General features: G+C 48.1%; 1 protein-coding gene across 2 annotated transcripts; it reads right to left on the reverse strand.

Annotated features, from left to right (window-relative positions):
- Positions 1 to 55: 55 nt before the first annotated feature.
- LOC122371134 lies at positions 56 to 11,750 on the reverse strand. 2 transcript variants are annotated; one of them, XM_043347250.1, is made up of 2 exons: positions 10,005 to 11,750; positions 56 to 920 (listed from the first exon to the last, which is right to left on the reverse strand). In XM_043347250.1, the coding sequence occupies exons 1-2, from the start codon at positions 11,097 to 11,099 to the stop codon at positions 840 to 842; spliced, it is 1,176 nt and encodes a 391-aa protein (XP_043203185.1). In that variant the 5' UTR covers positions 11,100 to 11,750; the 3' UTR covers positions 56 to 839. The 2 variants fall into 2 exon arrangements, with proteins under 2 accessions (XP_043203185.1, XP_043203186.1); XM_043347251.1 differs by having other exon boundaries at positions 104 to 920; positions 10,086 to 11,456.
- Positions 11,751 to 12,797: the final 1,047 nt, after the last annotated feature.

Consider the following 12,797-nt stretch of genomic DNA (forward strand, 5'->3'; position numbering starts at 1 on the left):
GTTCTCTCCCTCCATCCCCTTCTCTGCTCTTCCTCATCCTCCAAACTCTCCTACCCTTTCCGTTCGTTTCTCGCTTTATCCCTCCCTTCACCATCTCCAAGTGTTTTTTTTTTTTGCTTCTCTCTTTTCTCTATCACGAAAAGCTGTAGGTATTTGTACATTGATACATTGAGTCTGCAACCTCCTGATTGCAACATGGAACGCAAAGAAACATCTCTACACACATACATATACAAGATGGTCAACGTCAGAGAAATATCTTGACTTACACACATTACGGTACTTACATACACACAGTCGGTGGGGTACACACAAAATATGAGCGTCAATGTGTGGTCATTCGCCCGCATGCTGTCAATCAGACAACATAAGGACAGGCGATATGAGTCAGACATGAACGGGCCGTCCAATCGGCCATGCGCTGAGCCTGAGTGCCATTGCCGTATCTGATCTGATCATTCTGATCTTATCTAGATCGGATCAGATCTCAATTTCGCTCCAACTTAGGCGTGAGAGCCTATCAGTCCTCACGTCTAACATATAGGTAACAAACTAGAGCAGTGTCCCGGCCTGTGTCCCAGTCGTTTCTTCCGGCACCCTCGCCGGCATGATCAAAGTCTGGTCCCTGAGCGCGATATTAGGTGCACACGTTGACCTTGGAGTGAGTGGCCTTAGTCCTCAGGTGCACGCGTTGACCTTGAAAGTTGAAGGTGACCTCGGGTGCACGCGTTGACTTTGGAGTGACCTCAGGTGCACACGTTGACCTTTCAGGTGACCTCAGAGGCACGCGTTGACCTTGAAGGTGACCTCAGGCGCACAAGTTGACCTTTCAGGTGACCTCAGACGCAGGCATTGACCTTGGAGTAGGCCAGTGACTCCATGGTGTCGCTGTCTCCGTTCAGTCTCCGCAGCTGGTCTGCCTGGAGGGGTAGAGGGCGATATAGGTGTCAATGACACTGAAAGTGACACACAGAGTGACACAGATGTCAGTTGCACAGGCAGTGGTACATGTCAGTGACGCAGGAAGTGATACAGGTGTCAGTAATACATGGCAAACAGATGTCAGACGTTGACACGCTGGGTGACACGTAGCTTGACACAAGTGTCAGGCCAGTGATCTTGCCGGCCAGAGCGGCAACATGTTGAGCGACATTTATTAGTGTAACGAATTGGGGTGAGCTTGACAATAAAATGCATACTGTATGGGGAAGGGGCAATAAGAAAAAGTATTGTCCTTTGTGACGCCACTGTATAGCCCCCGACAAGCATTATTGCCCTCGGCTGCGCTTAGGGCAATAAAGTATGTTTCGGTCTTCAATCTTGGTGACAGTGACGTCACATCGAGTAATAATTTGTACCATTTACCGCTACCCCATACAGTATTCATGTAATGAAATTCAGTGAAAGGCCTTGCGCATGGAACCTACGCAGTCTTTTCATCTCATCATATCTTTTGTGTTGCTGCTTCGTTTTTGCTCGAAACTGCAATCCCCCCCCCCCCCCCCCGAGTCAGGATAGGTAGTTTAATTGCACAAGTTAGAGTGATTGACACCGAATAGGTTGGCGAAATTTAAATTTGGAATGGAAATAAAATATTTTAAGCCGCAGGCCAACTATAGCTGCAGAAAGTTTGGACGGCGTGGGAGACTTCGACATTCATCAGTACATATAGGTATGCAATTTGCTTTGGACATTATTGTCGCCTATCGGTGAATTATTTGAAACATCAAACAAACGACAGTGAGTATAGGTGCTGACTAACATACTGTAGATGAGGGGTGCGGGACAAACCTACGTGTGTAATCTACGTGTATGGATAAACATTGAACACATATATTGTCGTTTGGGCTAGAAGTGCTTTCATCAGATGTACCACACCAACGCCGTAGGTATTTGTTAAACATTCACCGATTTTAAATGTAAGAAAAGCAGCGCCGAGGGCTACTCGCTCTGACAAATTGTCAGCCTCATTAATCTGTGCTAATAACGCCATGCAGCATGCAACATGATACTAGACCACTAAGTACCAGGGCTGAAGTATTGCACTGCACAGGCAACGTGTCATGCAATCGTCGGGAAATCTGTCCTGGTTGCATGAAACATTTGAAATGGCAGCATTTTAAACACTACTGCGTCACATACAGTGCTAGCTTATGACGATAATGTCCCACAGAATTCATCATGAAATATGGCAAAATGTTTCGAATGTGTTAAATGGTATATGGCAACTGTCTGGCTTGTTGCGATGTTGCATGATGAAAACGAAGCCAAAGTGGTACAAAAGTGCTTTCCGATCGATCAATCTACAAAAATGCTCGCCATTACTAATCATAACGTCTGTCTTACGTAACAGCTTCAAATATTGTGGAATAATGAGAGGGTAAACAGCAGCGTGGACGTGTGATAAAATGACGAACCATTTTCTGGTTGTTTTACGTCTGTTTCGTTCTGACCATGTTCTGACGTTATTATGTATAATAGGGGAAAAGGGTAATCCCAACCTAAACTGAATGGTTGATTTTAAGGTCAGTTACGACCGGGGCATTTGGAATGGGATACATCAAGAATCTGTAACCCAGCTTAGATAGGTATACTCATTACTCATGACCGCTGAAGTATTTTAAAGTGCCTCTTCATTTTTCTTCAATTATCTTACGACATGAATTCTTAAGCCATCTTTTATACTCACTCAAGTGTGATGCATCGGATTCATGCATTTTTTATCTTTATACCTCGTGCGCAATCCATAATTGTCAGTGCTGCAATAAAACAGGTGAGGCGTTATCGGCCTACTGATATTTTTTTTTCTCTTGTTGCGGTTAAGTTATAATCACATCTCTTTCATGAAAGCCCGCTTTAATAAGAAAACGTATATTGATAAGGCATACTGGAAAACTACATACGTACCATATCCCCTGGCTATACGGTATTCAAATCCACTGGCTTAACTTGATTTCATAAAACAACTCTCTGATCCACGGGGTGTGCGCCGTACAAAACGTTACATATGCTACTACGCATAATAATCTAGCGCACTTTTGAACTGAAGTGGAAAGTCGCATCCAATTCTGAGAACTAAACCGGACAGTTTTATAACAGCTAACTGGTTGAAAATAATGCATGAAAAGACTTTTGGTCTGGAAGCTGTTCCAGGAAGCTACAACACACGACAAACGTGACAAACGTGGGTTGCATAACGTCAACGTAACTATTTATGACAAATTCAAACTGCATCTGTACAACGTCTATACCACATGTGGTCCTTGCAAGGCTGATCATCCTACGATCAAAGCTCGTAGGGCGGCCATGAAATTCTCGCATTACTGTCAGACGGTACGTTTATGATTGAACAGAAAGGATGTCTGAACGATTTATTACTTAGTGCTTATGGTCATTGTTAATGACAAAAATATGTTTTCTAGATATAATAGCACCAATCCTCCAGAAAAGGAGGGCATGAATTTCTGGTCGTCCTTGTTATATGGTGGTATACCGATATGGACATATAATTTTTGCTGATAGATCATTAACGAGCTAAATGATTTAGCTCGATTACGACTGGCATAATATGGCAGTCCCACTGCGAAGGGCAAGGTTCTGCATAATACACAATCAGATAGCAAGCGGGCTAATTGTCTTCATTAATTATTCATTGTTCTCATTTTCCAGTCCAAGTTGTTCCTTTTTACGTTATAAAGCAGTAGAAAGAGGAAGATAATAGTCGTTTGAGCCAGACATCTTTCTTTGCCTGACTTGTATGTACAGCTTTGGCAGGCAGCGAGCTCCATTTCGCTGCAGCCACCTGAGTCTTACGCCAAACTTCAAGAAGAAACTTCATTTAATTTTCAACAGTTTGTGTTGTGATGGCTTCCGTAAGCGGTCAGTGCTTGTTGGCTTAGAACGGTCAGAGCGAACTTGGCACCGCTATAACAATGTGCCCAAAGAACCGATTTACCTGAGCTCATCAGAAGTTTCATAATTTGTTCGGGAGGCACCTCGCTAAACACCGGCTTAACTTAACGAAGTTGGTTAATATATTGTAACCCCTAATTATTTACAATAAAACCGTTCCTCTGTTATTCGTCAGAGACGATCGGTTCTTTTACAGTAATGAATTGCTTACAACCTATGATCGCATTCAAGACCAGCCTGGATCGGACAAAAGTTGCTACACCATGGCTTTATTCAGTTGTTCATCAAGAGGACGGGGTACGGGAGTTGAGGGGGGGGGGATTATGTGCCGATGATAGGGAGTGGACGAACAGTACAGGACTTCCTTCGTCCTTTATCCTATCCCAGGGGGTAGTACATAAGTAGTGCCTTTGGAGTTATGCTCACCTTTGCGGCTAAAAATGATATCACAATCGTATCGCACACCTCTTTGTGTAAACATCCATCTGGTCCTCGGGCAGACCATGAATCGGCGAGATAAGGGACTGTTTGTGTTTCAGTCCACGTTTGCCGAGCTCAGGTGCTTTAGATAGCGTCCTCGCAACCCCCAATGACAGGCAGCGTGATTTACAAACCGGCAGCTTTTGAAGGGGATTGACCTGTCTCGCATTCGGTGTGGGATCCGGATTCAAGTGTGGGAGACTGGGCGACGGTTACAGAAGCCCTGGGGACCATAGGAATCTTTGCGAATGGGTCACACTATCCACGCGATGTAAACGAAAAATGAAAGCGCTTATGGGAAAAAAACATTAATGGAAAACACATCAGTATGTGTGATCTATGATCAGTACATTTATCATTACGTGGTTTTTCTGCGTGAACTCCACTGGGGTTAGGTAATATGTTTGTAAGAAGTAGTTTAAAAGACATTGCAAAAAATATCAGAGGCACACTTGTTATTATTAATGGCCATTGAACATTGCAATGCGGCGGTTACACAGGACGAAGCTAGATCAACAGCATGTATACCGATTGCCCGTAAGGTTATAGTAAGTTCCAGCGCCCCATCACTGTTATCTGACATCCATATCACTGTCATCCTCCCCCCCCCCACGCCCCTGCTACCGCACGTGCCTGCAACGTGCCTGCACGTGCCTGAATCCCTTCATTTCTCTCGCGCTCCTCCGCCGCTCAACGATCCCAGGCATCCCCGAGACGCGGAACTATAGCTGCCGCGGTGCTAAATTGGGACACCAGAGCCGAGATGAGACCCGCAGGAGGTGCCAGACGCGGAGGGGATGGTATGAGGACGAGAACGGAGACCGCGGGAAGCCAAGCAGAGCTAAGGCACGGAGACGGGACGGGGACTTGCGGAGACTTGTGCCGGAGATGGAAAGGAGGCCCGGAAAAGTGGATACGGGACGGAGACGGGACGGGGACTTGTGGAGACTTGTGGCGGAGATGGAAAGGAGGCCCGGAAAAGCGGATACGGGACGTAGACGGGAAGGGGACTTGTGGCGGAGATGGGACGGAGAAATAACGGAGGCGCTACGGAGCCGGAAAGGAGACAGGACGGAAAAGGGAATGCAGTCGGAACGGAGACTAGACGGAGGCGGAACTTAAGACGAGATGGGACGGAACGGAACAAATTTGTACATCTCAGCGGAGGCAAGTGGCAAGGTCATCGTCGAAAGATCAGACGTCACGACGGTCACTGTTCGACGAAAGACAACTGTCTCAGACTCAACTAGACGACTGAGAGTGTCGTACATCACAATTCGACTGACAAATTTCGACGAGACAGACGGACGGACGATCGAGCGGTTATATCTGATGGAGTGTGCCGATAGATTGCGTCCGGGTCAGTGCCGCTTTTGGCTGACCTTGCTCCGGAAATCCAGACAATCAATTTGCAATTGAAAGATTGAAGCGAGCTGGATGTAGGGTAATGATATGCATTTGTTTTCAGTCTGAGTGTGGATGCACTCAACATAAATGTTGAATCACTGAATATACTCCACAGTCTGTATGTCATACAAAAATAGCATAACACATAACAAAATGTTGGGCAATCTGATCTGGAAGCGAACTTTACACCACAGTGGACCATTTAAAATTTAGATCTCTCAGATTAGGAAGTCAATCTAATCTCTATTCTCTGTGCAACGGGCAGTGTATCAAACATAAGCTGCACACAATGAGAGAGGCTCGCTGCCCAGGACCACCCAAAGCTGATCGATCCCGAGAAACGCTGAAAGGGAGCTCATTGGCTAACCGGGGTACTGAGAACACATCAATAGCAGAGAGCCCATGGCGGGCTATGGGCTCCCCAGAAGACTGGGAGACTCAGCTCTGGACATCGAACCGTCAGAAATGGCTCATTTCGAAGAAATGCACCCATCGGCGGTCGAGGTCAAACAATAGTTTTTGTTTGTCAAGCCTGACTTCAGAACACATAAACAACCACGGTTTTTCAATGTATTCCCAAATAGTTTTGAAAGGACTTCATATACCTACCTAAAACGAAACATAACAAATAAAACAAAATCATACATTTTTATCAGATTTTGTCAGATTTATAACTAACTGGAAAGTAAAACATATGAGCATTAGCACCCTAAACACAATTATTTTGACTTTTGTTACGGAGCGAGCGAAGCGAGCGTAGTCTTTCCTTAGATTAACGGAAATTTCTGAGTATAAACGGCCGGCCGGCCGGCCGTGGTCACGCTTTTGCGAGGCTTATAATATCTCAGCAACCACTTGACCGATTTACACGCGGTAATTTTTGTAGGGTAGCTTCATTCCTTCTACCAAGTATTGGACTATTCCTGATGCATGTGGGTGACCCCTTATGCACGTGCCACCGGCAAAAAGAAGAGGTGTCCGTGTTGTAATTGTTGCAATATCTCGGTAACTACTTGGCCGATTGCGCTGAAAGTTGGCATGTAGGTAGGCACCCACTTGGCACTGTACATATATCCATGTGCCAGAGTTGGGGTGCTGCTGCGCGTGCGCACGTGCAGGGGTCGTTTTCAGATCTCGAGAACGGCTCGACCGATTGCGCTCAAATTTGGTACACAGTTAGGGACCGGTTAGTAGGGTGCCGTGCACAAGTCAGTTGGGACCCATTTTGCACGTGCGCACGTGCAGGGTGCCGCTTCCAGATCTCGAACGGGTGGGCCGATTGTGCCCAAATTTGGCACGTCGCTAGAGACCGGTTAGTAGGGTGCCGTGCACAAGTCAGTTGGAGGTACCCCCTCGCAATTTCGCACATGCAAGGCCCACCCTCTCGCTCGCTCCGTTAGTCGCCCCAAAAGGCGTTATACTGGTGTTAGCAAGCGCTAACGCCTTTCCGTAGTTTTTCTTTGTCAGTTTCAAGTTCGAGTTCCCACTTCTGCTGACAACATCAACATTAGGACCTCCAGTAACCGTTCTATAAATAGCCGGCGTGAGAAACTCGACACTCTCTGTGGAGGCCACGACAACAAGGGGGTGTGGCAGCAGTCGGTGGAAGACGGTCACATCTTCGGAATGAGGACGGAGGAAGTTTCCTTTAATGTCAGCGGAGGAAATCGGCTGATAACGACATGTTGGTGCTAACTTTAAGAGATACTTACGGTGAGACGGGGATAAAAAATAACGCATTGCTACCAAAGAATGAAGTACGAAACGTTTAAATGTTATTTTCTCTCGGTGTATTTTTGCATCGAAATGCTTGGAAAACGGCGGCAAATTAAATCCACATGTCGTTTAACCTTCCAGGCGGTGGGGGGGGGGGGGCATTTTTTTGCCCTCCTCTTTAGTTTTTTCAATATATCTCGAGAACCGCTGCGCCGATCGTCACCAAACTTTCAACACCCTCCCGGGAGTAGCTAGCGCACATGGTGACCAAAATTTTTCCAAAGGCTATGATAGGTTGGCCGCTAATGACGTCAGAGTGACGTCAATTCTGCCATTTTCGATCCAAAAAAAGGTTTCGCGGGAAGAGCTGTCAGGCCTACAGCTTTAGAGATACAGAAAAATGTTTCAGAGATAAAAGGTGTGGAATTAAGAGGGCTACAAAACTGCTGTTTCGGTTTTTCGAATTTATTGGATTTTGACCTCCAAAAATAAAAAATAGATTTTTTGAATATAACAGCCGAAAAATCCAAAAAGTTTTGAATTTCGAAAAACCGGAACATATGTGATATTCCCTACCACCTTCTATCTACATACCAATTTTGAGATCGATACCTCTTTTTTTGGCCAAGTTATAGCGAAAAAACTGTTCAAAATTGATGACGTCAAATTTTCAAACTCAATTTTTAGCAATTCTAGACCTCGTAATGCAAAACAAAGACCACCATTAGACTCCCCGTGACGAGCTGCATCGAATCAATACCCATTTTATGCAAAAATATCAACTTTGAAATTTGACCTTTTTTGACCTGACCTTGACCTGACCTCCACCAGAAAGTGACCTAAACCGTACCTGATGGTCTTATAACCAACACCATTGAGTTGGAAATGAAAAACTGGCCATAAAACATGCATCGCACAACCTTAGTAAAGTTGGGTTCATGTGGTGACCCTTGGTGACCTTTGGTGACCTGACCTGTGACCTGACCTGGTATGACCAGTGACCTCTAATAGCAACATATGTACTAGACAACTGACGCCCTATCGCTGATTTTTGACAAAATGCGTTTTACTCGGTGACCGGTGTTACAGCGCCTTCCCTAGAAGCCCCGTGAACGGTGAAACATTTTATCTTTGACCTGACCTGTGACGTCATCGGTGACCCCGAGGTCAATGAAATTTGGTTTCCTTCAACAAATTTGACAGGGCTATCACACGCCGTTTGAATTTTCCGGATCCGTCCAGTAGTTTCGGAGATACGAGGGGGGCAAAAAAATGCCCCCCCCCCCCCCCCACCGCGCGGAAGGTGGCCGGGAGGCCCACCGCCTACCGGGTTAATGCATAAAATGAGGAAAAAGAGATTGATGTTTAGTTTAACCAAATACCAGACATGACCATTGGAAATAACTTATAAAAACTTCTATCCAGAAATCATCATATTGTGTGAAGCGATGTGTAAATAATTTATTTATTTATTTATTTATTTATTCAAATAAATCGCCAACAGGCTCATGGCCCATTAACAATTAATTGCAACCATTAGACACGGGGCGCAAAAGGCAAACGAGTAGCAGCATCAGTGTTGAAGCAAATCAGGTTGTTTCAATTAATAATCCATTGACAGTACAGCTTTGAATGGATGCATTGCCATTGTCGATTAATAACGTGCTTGTTTGTTATCTCTTTTAGCTTCACAAGTTACCACGGCAACTCCAAGCTAAGCTTCTGTGGTGGCGCATGGTGGCGCTAGCCATTGCTGTCACACTATACTCAATGTGTTCTTTACGACATTGGCCAATTGACATTGATAATCGATAAATTGGAAACTCGAACTACGAAGTAAAGGAAAACGGAGCACCTGAGGGGCCTCCGAAATTGGTGAAAGGTGTAAAGAGCTGTACCTAATTGGTTTGCTTTTACAAATTTCGACTGTCTTAATTGCTTGAGTTCAGCTTAGCAAGGCAAAGCCAAGCAGGGCCAGGGTACGGAAGACGAATTTGCCGGATCCTTGATTTACCTATCAGTAGAAACTTGACTATTATACCAACTATTACATCCTCACACTGCCTAGATCGATGTTTCGATTGCAAAAGGTATTTTGTGTATGTAAGACATGCTGTCATGCGCGTTCATTCCAGCCTGTTTGCGGTTGTTAGCCCTTTTAATAGATGTAAATGCTGAAAATGCTTGTTAATACATTTACGACGAATATGCATGTCAAACAGGCAGCAAAGAAAGACGACCACGAGCATAACATTATTACTTCTGCATATATCTACCCACAACTTGTCAAGTTGAAACGATGCTCAAATTCAAACAAATAAATGCTACGCTTGCATAACAAATATGAATCATTAACTTGCAGGGCAGAAGATGATGAACTAGTCAACAGAAAAGTAATCGCTGTGGCGCTAAGCCACAGCTGATGGCAAGCCGGAGAGGCGACTAGCCATACAAAAGAGAACGAAAGACGAAGCTGTCTAGGAACTCACACCATGCGCCGGAGCCGGTCGTCGGATGGGCACCTGAGCTCGTGCAGCACGCACCGACCGCTGACCGGCCCGCTTCCGTACCGCGTTCTGTCGGCTGAGGTGGCTGGCGCGCCGCTTCTTCAGTCGGATGTAGCTGAACAGCAGCAGGTTGAAGAATCCGCCCAGATTGGTGAACGTGGTGACGGCCATGAAGAGCTCGAAGGGCGGGTGGCCGCGCATCGCCCACGCGCCGTACAGGATCATGGGCAGCCACTGGGCGAAGAAGGAGACGATGAAGTAGGTGCACGTCCAGGCGGTCTTGTTGACCGAGCGGCCGAGCTGGGTGCGGCTGCCGAGCTGCTTGCGGTTGTGCTGGTCGGCCACCCGCAGGCGGATCACGGTCACCGCGTAAAACACCAGGTTGAACAGACCCACGCCGATGAGGAAGATGGTGGTGAACGCCATGAGGAACAGGCTGCCCTTGATCGGGTCCAGGTAGCAGAACGCGCCGCTCGGACCCAGCTTGTCCAGTGCCCACGCCACCGCGCTGAAGAGCACCCCGGGACCGAGACTGGCTGCCAGCGGGCGCCAGTCGTGGCGACCAAAGTTGGGTGGCCGCAGTCGAAACACCATCAGACACGCCTCCAGCGCGAGGAAACAGACGAGCACGTTCTGCGCGATCACCAGCACCGACAGCGCGAACCCGAAGAAGGCGCACAGCTGGCGCGGCCGCACGTGGTCGCGCTGCGCCAAATACAAACCGTGGTCCATCATGTGCGTGAGGTTGAACAGGCCGTCAAAGACAGCCATGTAGATCAGCACTCGATCTCCGGTGGTCCAGGCGTAGAACGCCGACATCCGCCACTGGTTTGCGGCCAGCGTGAGCACGATGGTGGCGATGGCGCACAGCAAGCTTCCCACCAGGCAGATGATGGCAGTCACGTGGATCATGTCGAAGTGCCCCGTCTGCAGGCCCTGTACGGGCAGGTCGTACCCGGAGGACGGCACCGGGGGCGGCGGAGGTGTCGGCACAGCCACCGTGCTCGATGGCGTGGCGAAGATGGCCATGGAGGAGACCAGCGCGGCGCGCGAGTCGCCTACCATCGAGACGTTCATTCGCGGCTCACGCGGGGTCACACGCGGGGTCAAACCCGGCGTCACAAATGGTGTCACCACACTCCACAGATCGGGTGGTCCACAGTCGGGTGGTTAAAATCGGCCGTCGCGTATCACGAAAATCTCAGTCGGCACTGCTTCACTTACCGCGGAAAACATCGCTAGCACCACAATCCTTGTTCGCACGATACGCGTCTTTGCGGACAGCTATGCCCGGAATCACAGGACCCTCACTGACCCGAGGTCAGGCGCCTGCCTGGTCCGCGACACCGCCCGCATCGGTCGCCAGAGGTCAGAGGTCGCCGGGCGCCCCACCGCTGGCTCGCCGCGGGCGGTCGCCGCCTGGCTCCGACTGAGGACCTGCTGAGCGGAGCCCGGAGCATCTGGCGCCCTACGCGACTGCGCGCGCCGCGCCCCACGCGCCGGCGGGGGGGGGGGGGAGGGGGGGCTGTCAACAGATCCCACACCTGGCACCCCCTCCCATCCACCCCGCCCCACGCGGTAACCAAGTGGGCACACATAAGGCGGCTTTAACTAGCACACAACGTGATCTACAGACCTCACGGTTGGCTAACTGCCAAGGAAAACACTGCTTCAACGGCATAGCGCAGCTCTGAGTATCGCTCGCGACCGTCCTTGGAGAATGTCTCCTAAAAGCTCTCGATTGCATTGCTCTGTGATGTGGGTGCTTCTGTATGTAAGGAGCGCGTCTTGAGCCGTCGATATCTGAGATAGACACTGTGATCGGTCGTCACGCGCAAAAAACTGTGACCGATAGCGTCACCGATTGAAGAATTTGGCCGTATCGGATCGAGTGCCTTCCCCGCCAAGATGCTAGTAAACGAGTCATAAAGAGCATTTGAGCGTCATAGGGTCGGCAGTCGGTGAATTGTTAGTGGGGTCATCACATGAGACTCATGTAAACACAGAATCAGAAACCTATTCGCCATTTTGAACGCGAGCAGCGACATATTTGCTTCTAGCATCATCGTAAAAACAAAGCAATTTAACCCTCGCCGGCACAGGCTAATTTGCGTCCTTCGACGGCACAAGTGGGGGGGGAGGGGGAATGGTACGACCCCCCTCGCGCTTAGCCCCTGATCGAGCTAGAGCTTCACGGAAAAAAACGAGCGTGTTGCCCGTGATGAGAGGAATCCGATGATACCCAATTTTAAGGTCCTAGCCCCAAGGTCAGCGGCTGACCTACCAGGTCAGGTCAATGACCCAAAAGTCGGAAAAATCGGGACCTGTTAAAACGTCTTAAAGTGTGGCGGTCATGGCGTTTTCGGGGTGCTGATCACACATATCATGTTAGTTTTGATTACAGATGATATCTTTATGCATTTAGGCCTGCAGGTCGGGTCACGCCAGGCTAGGTCAACCAGTTGGGGTCCTGCCGGATATTCGTAGTAGGTACCTACCTACGTGTCAACCGCCTCTAACAGCTTCGTAACATGTTACGAAGGCACCAAAACTGCTTCGTAATTGTTCAAATGGCTGCTAAAATCGAATTCAGCTCCAAAACTAGCCTAGAAACACATAAAACTCGAAAAAGTGGACCGAGGCCATCAAAAGTCAATGACCTGACCTGACCTTCAGCCTTCAGGTGACCTTGATATCCACTCTAATGCATGGGAGCAACATCAAATCACATGTTTGAACTCTTGAAACCAGGAAAAGACTGCAAACGCGCGGCTA

Source organism: Amphibalanus amphitrite, unplaced genomic scaffold (genome assembly GCF_019059575.1).
Source record: "Amphibalanus amphitrite isolate SeventyFive unplaced genomic scaffold, NRLGWU_Aamphi_draft 001208F_arrow, whole genome shotgun sequence".
NCBI lineage: Eukaryota > Metazoa > Arthropoda > Thecostraca > Balanomorpha > Balanidae > Amphibalanus > Amphibalanus amphitrite.

Excerpts from the sequence above, each read along its gene's own strand:
- LOC122371134 (XM_043347250.1), bottom strand. The coding sequence starts at position 11,099 with ATGAACGTCTCGATGGTAGGCGACTCGCGCGCCGCGCTGGTCTCCTCC. Across the intron at positions 921-10,004 it reads GACCGGCTCCGGCGCATGGT|GCAGACCAGCTGCGGAGACT; the intron begins GTGAGTTCCTAG and ends CTACCCCTCCAG.